The 14,231-nt window shown below is 39.1% G+C and overlaps 1 protein-coding gene across 1 annotated transcript; it reads left to right on the top strand.

Moving 5' to 3' along the window:
- The first annotated feature begins 13 nt into the window (after positions 1-13).
- Positions 14-13,813, top strand: ARRDC3 (arrestin domain containing 3). The gene is made up of 8 exons (XM_066273812.1): positions 14-505; positions 4,326-4,407; positions 7,429-7,576; positions 8,600-8,702; positions 9,440-9,696; positions 10,024-10,186; positions 10,455-10,609; positions 11,882-13,813. Exons 1-8 carry the CDS (start codon positions 226-228, stop codon positions 11,933-11,935), a joined length of 1,242 nt encoding a protein of 413 aa, XP_066129909.1. The 5' UTR covers positions 14-225; the 3' UTR covers positions 11,936-13,813.
- The last annotated feature ends 418 nt before the right edge of the window (positions 13,814-14,231 follow it).

The following is a 14,231-nucleotide window of genomic DNA, read 5'->3' as shown; positions in this document are numbered from 1 at the left end:
TCTTTGTAAGGAGGCCACTGAGACTAGCAGGATCGCGAGGAGCAGCCTCTTTGCTGCCCTGACTTTTTAAGAAATCTCAATGAACTATTTGTAAAGTATCACTGATCTTGCCTGCAAGCTTTTTGCACGGCAAAGACATCGATCAGTGTTAAGTGAAGATCACGTTTTATATGTGATCTTGATTTTTTTGTCTTACATTATATTTTTATAGATTTTGTTATAAACATGGTGCTGGGAAAGGTGAAGAGTTTGACAATAAGCTTTGACTGTCTTAATGACAGCAATGTCCCTGTCTATTCTAGTGGGGATACAGTCTCAGGAAGGGTGAATTTAGAAGTTACTGGGGAAATCAGAGTAAAATCTCTTAAAATTCATGCAAGAGGACATGCAAAAGTACGCTGGACCGAATCTAGAAACGCCGGCTCTAATACTGCCTACACACAGAATTACACTGAAGAAGTAGAATATTTCAACCATAAAGACATTTTAATTGGACACGAAAGAGGTAAGTTTTTATATTATTCATAAATTACTAAACCATTTTCTTTGCTAAACGTAACTTTTCTTTTTTTCTGAATATATTTCTAGTGCTAGCATAACACAATACAGTTTGACAAAAGATTAACAAAGTTGAAGATTTGGATTCTCCTTGACATTCATCTTGTGTTAAATCGAAATGCATGCAGGCATCTGCAAAGTGACTGCAAACTGCACTTAATCAACTGCCTCTGTACCCGGCTTGGTCTGTGCCGAACGCACTTGCCATCCATTCGCACCTTACTTATAAATTCTGCTTAAACCCGATTCAGTCATTTTTCACTAGTATGTTTTAAACTGAACTGCTAAAAGCTGCAGTCCAACGTTAGAGTTTTTTCCCCCTTGAACTCTGCAGCCTTATATCTTAAAAAGCTGAGCCTCAATCAAGAAATGGAATAACATCTTTAAGCAGGTTAATAGATGTGTTTCGTTTTTAATATTGACACGCAAAAGACTATAAGGAATTGATCGTTGTTCTTCGATAAAGGGTTTCAGTGGCTTATTTTGACATATGGTAACACCCCACGTGTTTTTTCCCTGTTCTTTTCAGTTCCTTTAGAAATTTATATCAAGCATTCACTATTTTAAAGGACATTATTATCTATCATTGTGATAGATCTCAAATCAGTTTTAGAAGCCAGTTAGGGTCAGTAATTTTCCTTTGCGAGCGTCAATGCCTAACTTTGAAACGTGCATTCAATGAAACCCATGCCAGTCAAATGAAATTGAAAAGTATTCAGCACATTGGATTTGATTTTTGGTTAGAAAAGGGAAATAAAGGCTTGTCACACTTTGAAGGGGTCCTGAGATTTCCAGTCTATTGTTTAAATCGTTACATTGTGGAAATATAGAAGACTAAGCTTGTTTTTCTAAGTTTCCACCCTTTGTTAGAAGCGGTTCAATCCTGTTTCGGACCAGTTCTGGGGGGGTGGTGAGGAGGGGCGCTTGTTCAGCCCTCAGCAGATTGGTTGCAGGCGTCAGGTGGTGGTGATGACTTAATTCCTAGACCAAGAAGAATATAGTGTTAAAACTGGTTATGTAATTTTCTACTTCTCCTTTTTTATGCAGTATTTAGTTCAAATATGGACTATTTTTTCAAAGAATAGAACACATTTTACCTTCATTTTTAATATTAAAATATCCCCATGTCTGAGGAAGTGCTAATTGAACTAAGGCAAAGTATAGAAGTGAAGGATGTTTTCAGTTACACCATTAATGCACTATTTTTAAAAACATTAAGATGAAGTCAATCCTTTAGGATTTCAGTAACTCATAGGTAATTTGCATCCTGAAATAATTTCTAAATCTCTCCAAGCAGTAACTGATTAGAAGTGCTGATGCCTAATGACAGGCGTCGTATTTGTTGAAAAGCAGGAACATGAGTTTGAACCTTTCTGGATATTGCAGCTTTTTATAAAATGGTGAGAAGAAACTAAGGTTTTTATAGAATAGAGACTTGCAGTGGGGTAAAAGTAGAATAACGACTTACGGGGACAAACGCAATTTTATTAGTTGCTCCATGGTTTCATAGAGAAATAAACTATGTGGTCTGTAATCCCACGAAATCCCACGAAATACCCCTGCAAAGCTTGGACGAGCTCTTAGCCTAAATAGTTTCAATGACTTAAAACTGGGACCTCTCAAACTAGCCTGGTAACAGACCCCGCCCCGGCGACCGGCGATAGGCGGAGCCGAGTTTGTTAGCCTGTTGCTAAGGCGATGCCAGGCTCTGATTGGATTGGGCGCCGCGGGTGGGGAGAGGGTCCGGTCGGGTGGGGCGAGGCTTGGAACCGGCGTGTGCCGGGCAAGGTTTCTCCGGGGCCGTCTTCCCGCCCCTGCTCGCGTCCTTCTCGGGGCTTCTGCAGGTCCGCGTTGTCACCCCTCACCTCAGCCTGTTTTGAACCTTATAGTGACTTCAGGTGTCAAGAGTAGATGGGAGAGGCCCTGCGGGCCTTGCAGGTGCCCAAGTGCCCTGGGCGCGCCTTGAGCTGACAGCTCTGCTCGGAGAACTGAGCTGGACGGGCCGCGGGAGCCCAGGCTCCTGGGTCGGGTCTGCGAGCACGCAGTGCGCGCCCCAACCTGCGGGCAGCCGGCCGGCCGGCTAGCCCTGTTCGCCCCGAGGGCGCGGGTGCAGAGGCGGCCCCAGGGAAGGACGGGTGACTGCACCATCAAGCGCTGGGGGGCGGCCTCCAAGAGCACCCCTCTGCTGGCTCTCGGGGCGCTTGCCCTCCTCCCTCAGCCCTACACCGCCCCGGGTTCCCTGGCCGCAACTGGAAAGGTGTCAGGGTGGCCCAAGCCAGCTCGAACCGGTCCCCGGCTGCGGCTTGCAGAGCGGAAGCGCAGCGCACGGCCGCCCCGCCCCGCCCCCGGCCCAGCAAGCTAGGCTGCGCTGGCGCGCTGCGACGTATGCCGTATGTATAGCGGGGCGCGCGGGCGGCGGCGCGCGGGCGGGCCGGCTGGAATCTGCTCGCGCCGGTTTAGGCCGGTCCTCTCCTGCTCGGGTCTAGTTCTTGATTGACAGCCCGGCACTTGTTTACCAGGGCGCTGCGCCGCCGCCGCTCTCTTCAATGAGAGTGCTGAGCTGGCACATAATGGAGCAGAAGGGAAGAAGGGAACCGGGATGCAAACTTGCGCCAGTTTGAGGGGAGCAGGATTAAATGGCCCCCAACTCACCTGAGCCGGTTTTTGGTGCAGAAATCCGTTCAGCGGATTTCCACAGGGACAAGGCAAATAGTACTGATTTGAAAGCGAATCATCGTGGTTTTTGGATAAAAGTATACACCTAATGGCGCTTTCTTATTCTTGATAAGGGGCTGCTGCACGTGTGTATGTGTTCAATACTTTGCTGATGGAAAGTTAAATGATAGCATTATCGTCAGTTTTCGTGATAAAGGTCTGCTAATAAAAGATTTCTACACCAAGAAAGATAAACAAATAACGTTTAATTGTTACCTAGTCAGAACACACACAAAAAAATTTTTTTAATCCAGAATCTTCTTCCCACCACAAACGATTTTTTATTTAATATATTTTTGAGACATTTTTTAAATAAGCTATTGGACCAAAAGAAATTGGTTCTAAAACGAAAGGTCATCCCTTTTTTCAAGCAATTTGAGTCAGTGTTGTTAGACTGCGTTTTTTTCAAGGATGTGGGACAGTTGTTGCCCGGTTAGCAGACACCTTTTAAATCGAGGTATGTTTTTCTATATACATGCACATTTTTAGCTGTAAATAGGATAGACTAAATATTGTCATCATTTTAGGTTCAATGAAGAATTTCTATTTTTAGTTATGAAACTGACGTTAAAATCACTTCCTTTTTTTTTTTACTCAACATCTATTTGACAGTCTAATAGTTTTATAATTTTAACATGCACATTTATATCGTTACATTTTCATGAAGTTTTTATTACATATATGTATGTGAGACTATACAGTCTCACGTGTATGTGTGTATATATGTAGCCTTAATATGATAAATTTAAGGAAATAATTGGACACATAGCACGTTAGTGTGAGATTTGAGATCTGAATCTTTAGTTGAGATTGTTACTGTGTTAAATACCAGAGGCCTTACAGCTCAGGTCATTTTGCACTAAGGACATCTATGGGGTATAAATACTATACCCCGTTTACAGATGAGGCAACTGGAGAATCAGGATTTTACTCAGAGAAGTGATCTCTTAGACTCTGAAACTTGTAGCCTTATTATTGATATGAGCATCTTTAAAGTTATACCACCATGAAGAATGTGTAAGTTTAATGTTTTTCCTTTCTCTGTGTTTTAGATGATGATAATTCCGAAGAAGGCTTCAACACTATTCATTCAGGAAGGCATGAATATGCATTCAGCTTCGAGCTTCCACAGACGTAAGTATGAGAAGTAGCAGGCACTTTTTGTAGACATCCATTCTTTTAAAATTAAAATTATTATGGCCCTGGCCACTTGGCTCAGTGGTAGAGCGTCGGCCCAGTGTGTGGAAGTCTTGGATTCAATTCCCGGCCAGGGCACACAGGAGAAACACCCATCTGCTTCTCCACCCCTCCCCCTCTCCTTGCTCACTCGCTCTCTCTCTCTCTTCCCCTCCCACAGCCAAGGCTCCATTGGAGCAGAGTTGGCCCGGGCGCTGAGGATGGCTCTGTGGCCTCCACCTTAGGCACTAGAATGGCTCTGGCTGCAACAGAGCAACACCCCCTGGTGGGCATGCAGGTTGGATCCTGGTTGGGCTCAGGCGGGAGTCTGACTGCCTCCTGCTTCTAACTTTAGAAAAATACCCCCAAAAAAGTTACTCTAAGTTTAAATATTTTTAGTTTAAAAAAAAAACCTTTTCATTACTGAATCTTGCTAAAGGAAAACAATGTACTACTAAAAGGCTAGTTTTTAATGTGTGGCAAAATTATAAAAAGCAAAACTTAATTGTTAGTGTTCTATCTCAAGATTTTTGAGGTTTTTTTTAAAACTTGAATAATATTTTATTTGATGTGAATGAACTGAAAGGAGCTAGTCAAATAGTTTAGCTCTGTATGGTTTATCTAAAACATATCAAGTCTCTCATCGGTAATTTATAAAACTTCATTGTTCTATTTCATCTGTTAATGTTAACCAACAGCAGCAGCAGTAAGCTAAGAACATAAACATAATTAGGAATGTCCTAACTTCAGGAGGGCTGTTCTTTTGGTGTGAATTCAGTAGTTTCTGTGCAAAGGGCTGTTGTGGTCACATGAGATATTATGACCTGGACTTAAAAGGAAACATTCATCATAGGCTTGGACTCTAGTAGGAAAGGAAGAAGGAAAGTGGTGTATTCTTAATTCAGTAAAAGATTGTTAGAAGAGATTATAATTCTTTTAAAATAATGCCTTTACGCCCTACCCAGTTGTTTCGGTGGTAGAGCATCAGCCGGGCCTGCAGATGTCCCGGATTTGATTTCTGGTCAGGGCACACAGGAGAAGCACCCGTCTGCTTCTCTACCCCTCCTCCCTCTTGCTTCTCTCTCTCTCTATCTCTCTCTCCACCAACCCCCTTCCTCTCTCTCTCACTCTCCCACTTTTCCCTTCCTGCAGCCATGGCTCAGTTGGAGTGAGTTAGCCCCAGGCTTTAAGGATGGCTCCATGGCCTCCACCTCAGGCACTAGGAAGAGCTCAGTTGCTGAGCAGCAAGCAACGCCCCAGATGGGCAGAGCATTGCCCCCTATTGGGTTTGCGGGGTGGATCCTAGTCCAGGTGCATGTGGGAGTCTGTCGCTGCCTCCCCTCCTCTCACTGATTAAATAAGTAAATAAATAAAACCTCTAACAGGTATTATGACATGTAAGGTGGCACTTAATGCTCATTGTTCTGAAGGATAAATTTAAATTACAGAAGGACTTATCAAGTGCCAAACATACTTAATTCAATGTTTTCTTAACTGTATAACTGGGTTGTTTTCTGTGGTTAGAGTTTCTAAATGGTATTTTCCAGTATTCTATTTACCTTATTATTTAAGACCATCCTTTTAAATACAATGCCTTAATATACTTTCTTAGAGAAACATTTTAAGTCTGTGCATACCATAAAGCTAACACTGGGCCTGAATATCTTCAAAGACTGGAGGTAATTTAATACACAATTTTAAATGTTATCTGTAAAGTAGTCATTTACAATAAACTCTAGAAGACTAGCAAAATACTGCATTAATTTCTCTGTGCTAAACAAGTTAATGCAGGAGTCTAAAATGCAAAAAAAATTGTAAAACTACTGCTACTTCTCCTATTAGTCTAAGCTAGCACTCTACCTTGTAAATAACTGAATATTGGGCATTTTTCTAATGAAGTTATGAAAAAGAAGCCAGACTCACTAAAATAAAATCTTTTACAAGTAGTAAAATCTGGCAAAGTTGAAAAACAGTACAGATTCCCTTGATTCAGACCAGTAGAAATGTTACTTTTTCATTTTAAGCCTATAGAGTAAAGTTAGAAAATATGGCCAAAACAGAGAACATGAGTAAACTGGGAAATATAAAAGTTTTTTAGTATTTCAGTGGACTTTATGAAATGTGAAATTTTTAATACTATGACTATTCAAGGCCTTTTCTAGACCTTCTGAATACTAGAGCACTGTTGGGAATTTGGTCTGAATGTTTAACCAGTGTCTATAATTTCTCAATAGAAATAGTTAAACCATTCTTTATTTTTTAAATAAATTCTTGACCTTTTCAAGAATTGTTCATTTCCAAATTTTCATAATTTTGCCACCAACATTAAAAGGACCACCTTTTGGCACTCCCTCCCTTCTGGGAGCACGCTCAGGCCTTTTTTCTCTCTCGGGAGTGCGTCTCCTGAGCTCGAAGGGTCCTCGTGAGACTTGCACCAGGGGAGCAGTGGGCAGCGGCAGCTTCTCCCAGGGTAACTCCTGAACCTGTCTCCAGAGCCCCCTTCTCTCTGCAGTGAGCCAGTAGCAGCCCAGCCTTGCCTCATTTTGGTCGCTGTGACTTTTCTCAGGGAGCCAGAGCAGCCCTGCCTCGATGCATTTCTTCCCTGGGACATTCCTGGAGAGCCAGAGCACCCCTGCCTGGGCTTTCTTCTGCTGCCTCTGCTATTTTAAACCCTTTCTTGTTTCACTGTCTCCAGCTTTAACAAACAAACTCTCAAAATCAAAAGAAAAGAAACGGTAGCTTCTTCTTTGTTTAAAGGGATTATATTCTTCTGGCTTTTCAAAGCAAAATTTTTATGATATTTACCTACTCTCAATTGTTACTTTGAAACAAATTTATTCCCCAGTGACTTGTCCCTTTGGAAATTTTTAAAACCTATGTTTGATACCTCGCTGACAAACAGTGCAATATGTTAACACTACTGTATAATTATTAGAAAGAGGTATAAGATTAATATATTGACCTTTATGTTCTGCACAGACCACTTGCTACCTCATTTGAAGGCCGACATGGCAGTGTGCGCTATTGGGTGAAAGCCGAATTACACAGGCCTTGGCTTCTACCAGTAAAATTAAAGAAGGAATTTACAGTTTTTGAGCATATAGATATCAACACTCCTTCATTACTGGTAAGAATTGACTGAATTCTTTATTCTTTGATTTTGGCATATTAATACTAAAGAATAATCCCCTACACTGTAATTTTATAATTTTAAAATAGTGGTTTTATTTAAAATTACATAAATATTAATTTTAAAAAAGGGCACACTAATGAAGAATATGATTATGTTCTCTTATGCTGTAATAACATTAAATAAATTTTAAAAGTAATACCATTCATGGTACGAAATACCTCTTACTCAGAAGATATAGCAGTAACAAAAAAATTAATCTGTTTCCTGGCTAATTTTGGTAGAAGAGGAACAGAATTATTAATTATTATAAGACAGTATACTTGAAATATCATAATGTAAAATTTGTATTGCATTGCATTAATCCAATGTAGGGATGTCAAACAATGGGGAAATTATCACTTTGATCAAAAAAACTTAATTCCATTTTAAAGGAATCCTTTTTTAATTGTATCTTTTTACAAGGTTCAAATTTGACTTGAAAAACATTAATTGGCTTAAACAAATAATAACATCTTTAAGCAAATAAGAATTAATTTTTAAAATAAGTGGATTTTATATATATATACAGTATATATGTGTATGTACATATATATATATATATTTGATTGTATTATCTCAAAGAGAAATGTTAACATTTGAGATTATAACCAAGTTGCTTTCCAAGCTGCATTTTTATTTAAGTCATTTTAAATGGAATGTGGAAAGGGTTTTTTCATTTGTTTTTTGGTTGGTTTTCAGTTACTGTATATATAAATAGCATGGACTAAAACTATGTTTAAGGAATATGGTGTTAAAGTCTGTACACTTTTTTCTTTCATTGAATGGAAACATAAAAACAAAAATAATATAATTCAGAGCCATTAGCTAGTTTAAAAAAAGTATGTTTGGGTACCAACATAAAATAAACAGCACTGCTTTTAATTTTAAATTCTCCAAAAATTTAGGATTGTATTTTAAAATATTTTATTACTGTCCCAACTCATCCATTGATCTTTTGTCTAAATTTATTTCTTACAGTCACCCCAAGCAGGCACAAAAGAAAAGACTCTCTGTTGCTGGTTCTGTACCTCAGGCCCAATATCCTTAAGTGCCAAAATCGAAAGGAAGGGCTATACCCCAGGTACGTATGAAGTGGGTTCCCACAAAAAAATTACCTTTCTTCATTTAGTTTTTGTGTTTAAATTTACAGTATTTCTACTAAGTGTAAATATGATGATACAGCATTCTTTGATAAAATAACAAATTGTGCCTATCCAGTTTTCTTTCATATATTGGAATCTAGTCTCCTTTTTTAAAGAGCTGCTATAAATGCGTAGTTTATTCTTGCCACACTCAGTACCACTTTTCATCCGGGTAGTCTGCTGAACTTTTCCAATGTTCACCTAAGAATTTACATTTGTTTAGAGGATTTTTTTTTTTTTTTTTTTTTCCATTTTTCTGAAGCTGGAAACAGGGAGAGACAGTCAGACAGACTCCCGCATGCGCCCGACCGGGATCCACCCGGCACGCCCACCAGGGGCGACGCTCTGCCCACCAGGGGGCGATGCTCTGCCCATCCTGGGCGTCGCCATGTTGCGACCAGAGCCACTCTAGCGCCTGGGGCAGAGGCCACAGAGCCATCCCCAGCGCCCGGGCCATCTTTGCTCCAATGGAGCCTTGGCTGCGGGAGGGGACGAGAGAGACAGAGAGGAAAGCGCGGCGGAGGGGTGGAGAAGCAAATGGGCGCTTCTCCTGTGTGCCCTGGCCGGGAATCGAACCCAGGTCCTCCGCACGCTAGGCCGACGCTCTACCGCTGAGCCAACCGGCCAGGGCTCTTGTTTCATTTTCTTAACAGTAGATACTTTTTTTCCTCTCTAGGTGAATCAATTCAGATATTTGCTGAGATTGAGAACTGCTCTTCCCGAATGGTGGTGCCAAAGGCAGCCATTTACCAAACACAGGCCTTCTATGCCAAAGGGAAAATGAAGGAAGTAAAACAGCTTGTGGCTAACTTGCGTGGGGAGTCCTTATCATCTGGAAAGACAGAGACATGGAATGGCAAGTTACTGAAAATTCCACCTGTTTCTCCATCTATCCTCGACTGTAGTATAATCCGTGTGGAATATTCACTAATGGTATGTATAAATTCAAGGTGTTTCCCCCCCCCTAAGTTTTAATCATAAGGATATTGTTCTGTTTTATATCCAGGATTCAATTTTATATTCCATATATGCTAGATACAAAAATAAATAAATCTTTGTACAGTTTGCATTGTAATTATTTTACCTTATATGTATATATACTTATATATACATATAAGGAAGAAATTTTTCTTAATATCATATCTATATAAGTAAAGAAAGTAAATGAGGACCTCAGATAACATTAAAATTGGGTTATTAGTTTTTAAAAAGGAAATAATTCTTGGCATTCTAAACCTAGCATCTCCTTTTACTGTTTAGGTATATGTGGATATTCCTGGAGCTATGGATTTATTTCTTAATTTGCCTCTTGTCATCGGTACCATTCCTCTACATCCATTTGGTAGCAGAACTTCAAGTGTAAGCAGTCAATGTAGCATGAACATGAACTGGCTTGGTTTATCTCTGCCTGAACGACCTGAAGGTAATTTGTAATAATGTATATCTTATTATGTTCAAGAATATAATTTTGCTTCTGATAGTTTATGATTAGATATACTTTTGTCTATACTTGAAAATAATAGTTGCGCCCCTAAGGTTAGATTTAAAACATACATCCATCCCCCTAGTTTTGAATACAAGACAAATAATTATTATTTGACCTTGATATTTCTTTTTAATACCTACTATTCTGTGTATTTTGACATGCATAAGAACATGCTGTTCGAATTGCGTGTATCTTTTTCCTTTAGCACCACCCAGCTATGCAGAAGTGGTAACGGAGGAACAAAGACGGAACAATCTTGCTCCAGTGAGTGCTTGTGACGACTTTGAGAGAGCACTTCAAGGACCACTGTTTGCCTATATCCAAGAGTTTCGGTTCTTGCCTCCACCTCTTTATTCAGAGGTGAGCACCAGTTCCTCAAGTATAAAATGGGCTGGCCGTCTTGGGGAAACAGTATTGCAGACTTTTAAAAAACAGTTTTTTATTACCATGATAATAAATAGAAAAACATAATTTAAAACTACAGATTAAAGGTTAGATTAGGATTGTCAGTATTTATTAAGTTTGACCCAGAAGTAGGACTGTTCAGTTCTATTATTGAAGGAATAAAGATAATGATCTCAGCTTATGCTTTTCAAAATGCCATTAAAGGAATAATTTATATTTTAAATTATGAATAAATTTATAATTTATATTTTAAATTTATATTATAATTTATAATTTAAAGAATCAGCCTGACCAGGCGGTGGAGCAGTGAATAGAGCGTTGGACTGGGACGTGGAGGACCCAGGTTCAAGACCCCGATGTCACCAGCTTGAGTGTAGGCTCATCTGGTTTGAGCAAGGGGTCACTTGGTCTGCTGTAGGCCCCGCCCCCACATCTCTGGTTCAGAATTTTTTTTTTCTTATATGTATATGAAAGTTACTCCAGAGATAGAGGAGGTAGGAAATCTATCTCTGGTGGGCTCAGCGTTGCTATTTCCTGATACACGCTACTCCTGGGTCCGTTCTGAGGTTTTATGTCCATGAGGGTACTACCTCACACAGCACCAAGAACATTTTTTACCAACTGCATTCTTCCCAAAGCCTACAGAAGAGATGAGTTGACTTTTTTTTAAAGGGTGAAAGGGATACTTTACAAAAGGATATCATTGCTATAAAGATGTTTTCCATTGTGTATTTGAGCTTTAAGTACTACTAAGCACTGAGTAAAACTCTATTCACTGATAAAATTTTTTTGTGTGTGTGTATTTTTCTGAAGCTGGAAACGGAGCCTTGGCTGCGGGGGGGGGGGGGGGGGAGACAGAGAGGAAGGAGGGGGGGGTGAAGAAGCAAATGGGCGCTTCTCCTATGTGCCTTGGCCAGGAGTCGAACCCTGGTCCCCCGCACGCCAGGCCGACGCTCTACCGCTGAGCCAACCAGCCAGGGCCTTCACTGATAAAATTTAAGCATTAGCTTTTATGAAAGAGAACTGTTCAGCATACCTTTATAAATTTTATTGATAGTTTAGTAATGGCATATCAGATATTTTATAAATATTAATTCCCTTCTGCATACTAGCTGTGTATGTTCTTTGTAATTAGATTTCTCAACTAAAACTCAAATCTTAGTCATTTGCTGCATTCTTACTAGATTGTATTAAATAAACTTTAATTATTTTCTCTTTTTTTTCTAGATTGATCCAAATCCTGATCAGTCAGATGATAGACCATCCTGCCCCTCTCGTTGAAGGAGTACATGGTTAAATCAAGTTGATGTGGATTCCAAACTGTTATCTCTTCCCAGCTGAGAACAGAGAAGTATCTTGGAGACATGTTTTCAGAGGAAGTGGAATTCTTTTGCCCAGAAAATGGCAAATACATGAATCAACCAGTGATCATGCTTTGGAAGCCTGCAGCAACATTTTGGGACTGCTCCAACATGCTTGAAGATCTAAGCTTTCTCCTTTAATACTGGTACATACCACGAGCAGTCATCTTTGCGTATGGTCATACGTGTCAAGACACCACATTATAAAGAGGGATGAGTTCCTTCTTTTGATTTGAGAATTTGCACATGCTCAATGCTTACATTGTGCGATTCAATGTCACTACAGCTTTTTTTTTTTTCCATTTATGCGAGACTCTTGATACTCTTAAAACTTGTTTGTGGTCAACACAACAAGAAACAAAAGAAAGCTTTGGAAAAAAAACTTTTACATGAAAAAAACGCACTGACATTTTTTTTTTATTTAATATAGCCTGGACTTTACCTGCGTATGCACATGCTCAGAACTGTCCTACTAGGCTGACCATGTATCACCTCTTCAGCTTGGATCCTATTGTGGATTTATTTACAAACATCAAATGCCTTCAAGCCAATCCTTCTTGCTGTATGGTTTGCAGCCTACTGTAGTAGATACGCAACAGATAATGTGGGAAAAGGAATAAGAGGAGGAAGCTAAGAGACTCTCAAGATTGTATACCTTCCTGGTTTCTTTTAAGAATTTGTTGCCTTTCTACTATTGCAGCAAAGCAGCATTTTGTTACTGACTGCCTAAAATCACTTAATCTCAGGTGAACGCATCACTTGCCAAACTGTTGGAATGCTATTTTGTGTTTTGTTGCACTGTTACTTTTTTGTTTGTTTGGTTGGCTTTTTGGAGAGGGAAATTTGGAAAAGGGACATACACAAAAGTGATAACCCACCCACATTCCCTTATCATTACATATAAGAAGAAACTAGAAGAGCTAAGAATGAAGTAAAGAAAGGCAGTGTTGGCAGGCACCAGCAAAGAGTTAAGGGCTGTTGCTCTTAAAAATTAGTTATTTTTATTATTTTAAAAGTATGGAAGTTTTTCAGTCACTAAAGAGGAGAAGAAAATGCTTTTATTTTTATACAGAGTTACTTAATTACCTCTGAACACATATGTTGAAAATCATTTTTGCTGGTGTAGAGTATTTTAATGAGCAGGAATACCTACCTGTATATCTATATGTTCAGATTATGGTTAGAGAGCTCAATTTATATACTTTTTGTCCTGCTCAAGCTTGACAGAGCTTGAAACCCAAATTTATTCTAAAAGTATATAACTTCAAAATTATAAGTACTAGAATGTGTGCTGGAATAATGAATGTTTTATATTTTTGTGGGGACTTTTTTTAATGGAAGTATTTTTTCCATTACATAAAGAACATTTTGCTAACCATGAGAAATTGCTTACTTTGAATATATGTAGATAAGATAGGAAAAATGATTACATCAGTGAATTACAGTTTATATTAAAGATAATTTACAGTTAGCTCATAACAGATATACCAGCATTTATCATGACATTTAAAATGGCATTTTCTAAGATACCAAGTGTACTGATTGTCTTACTTTAGAAGGAATTCAGCTCTTTTTAATGAAAATCAGCATTTCTGATGTTGCAACATATGTGTGAAATGGGTGTTACATCAGTCCTGCTGTTATCCCCACAGCTAATAAAGTGACTGAAAATAATAGTAACTCTGGTCTGGTGCTTGCGCTGGTTAAATACTGTCTTAAAGCTTCATACAAAAAAAAAAAATAGGCTTTTCCATAAGTGGCCTTTAAGAAAACATGGAAGACAATTCATGTTTGAAAATGCTGACAGGGTGAAGAAAGCCCAGTGTAAAAAAGAATCGCGTTTTAAGTGATTCGGTTAAAGGGTTTGGGCTCCCGTAGCAAACTAATACTAAATAATAAGGAAATGGGGTGAAATATTTTTTTATTGTTGTTAAGTCATTTTGTGAATGTCCCCCTCAAAAAAGCTAATGGATATTTGGCATAAAGGGCATTTGGTGGTTTTATTTCTGTTTGGGGGGGGGGGTTGTCAGAAAATCCCTTTTTCCTTTTCTCATGTCTAACTTCTAGGGAACAATTGTTGATAGCATAGCCTTGAAATACTTATCACCATGTTCTCATAAATAATACATGAAAGCAAGAATGACCAATATTCTGGTAATTGGTACTGGGTAACAAAAGAAAATGTGATAAAGATCTAAATATATAAAACTTTATGA

Source organism: Saccopteryx bilineata, chromosome 4 (assembly GCF_036850765.1).
Source record: "Saccopteryx bilineata isolate mSacBil1 chromosome 4, mSacBil1_pri_phased_curated, whole genome shotgun sequence".
Lineage (NCBI taxonomy): Eukaryota > Metazoa > Chordata > Mammalia > Chiroptera > Emballonuridae > Saccopteryx > Saccopteryx bilineata.
This window is presented reverse-complemented; position numbering and strand designations above follow the sequence as displayed.

Coding starts and splice junctions, on each gene's coding strand:
- ARRDC3 (XM_066273812.1), top strand. CDS start 226: ATGGTGCTGGGAAAGGTGAAGAGTTTGACAATAAGCTTTGACTGTCTT. Junction 8,703..9,439: donor AAGGAAGGGCTATACCCCAG/GTACGTATGAAG, acceptor TTTCCTCTCTAG/GTGAATCAATTCAGATATTT. Junction 10,187..10,454: donor TCTGCCTGAACGACCTGAAG/GTAATTTGTAAT, acceptor TTTTTCCTTTAG/CACCACCCAGCTATGCAGAA.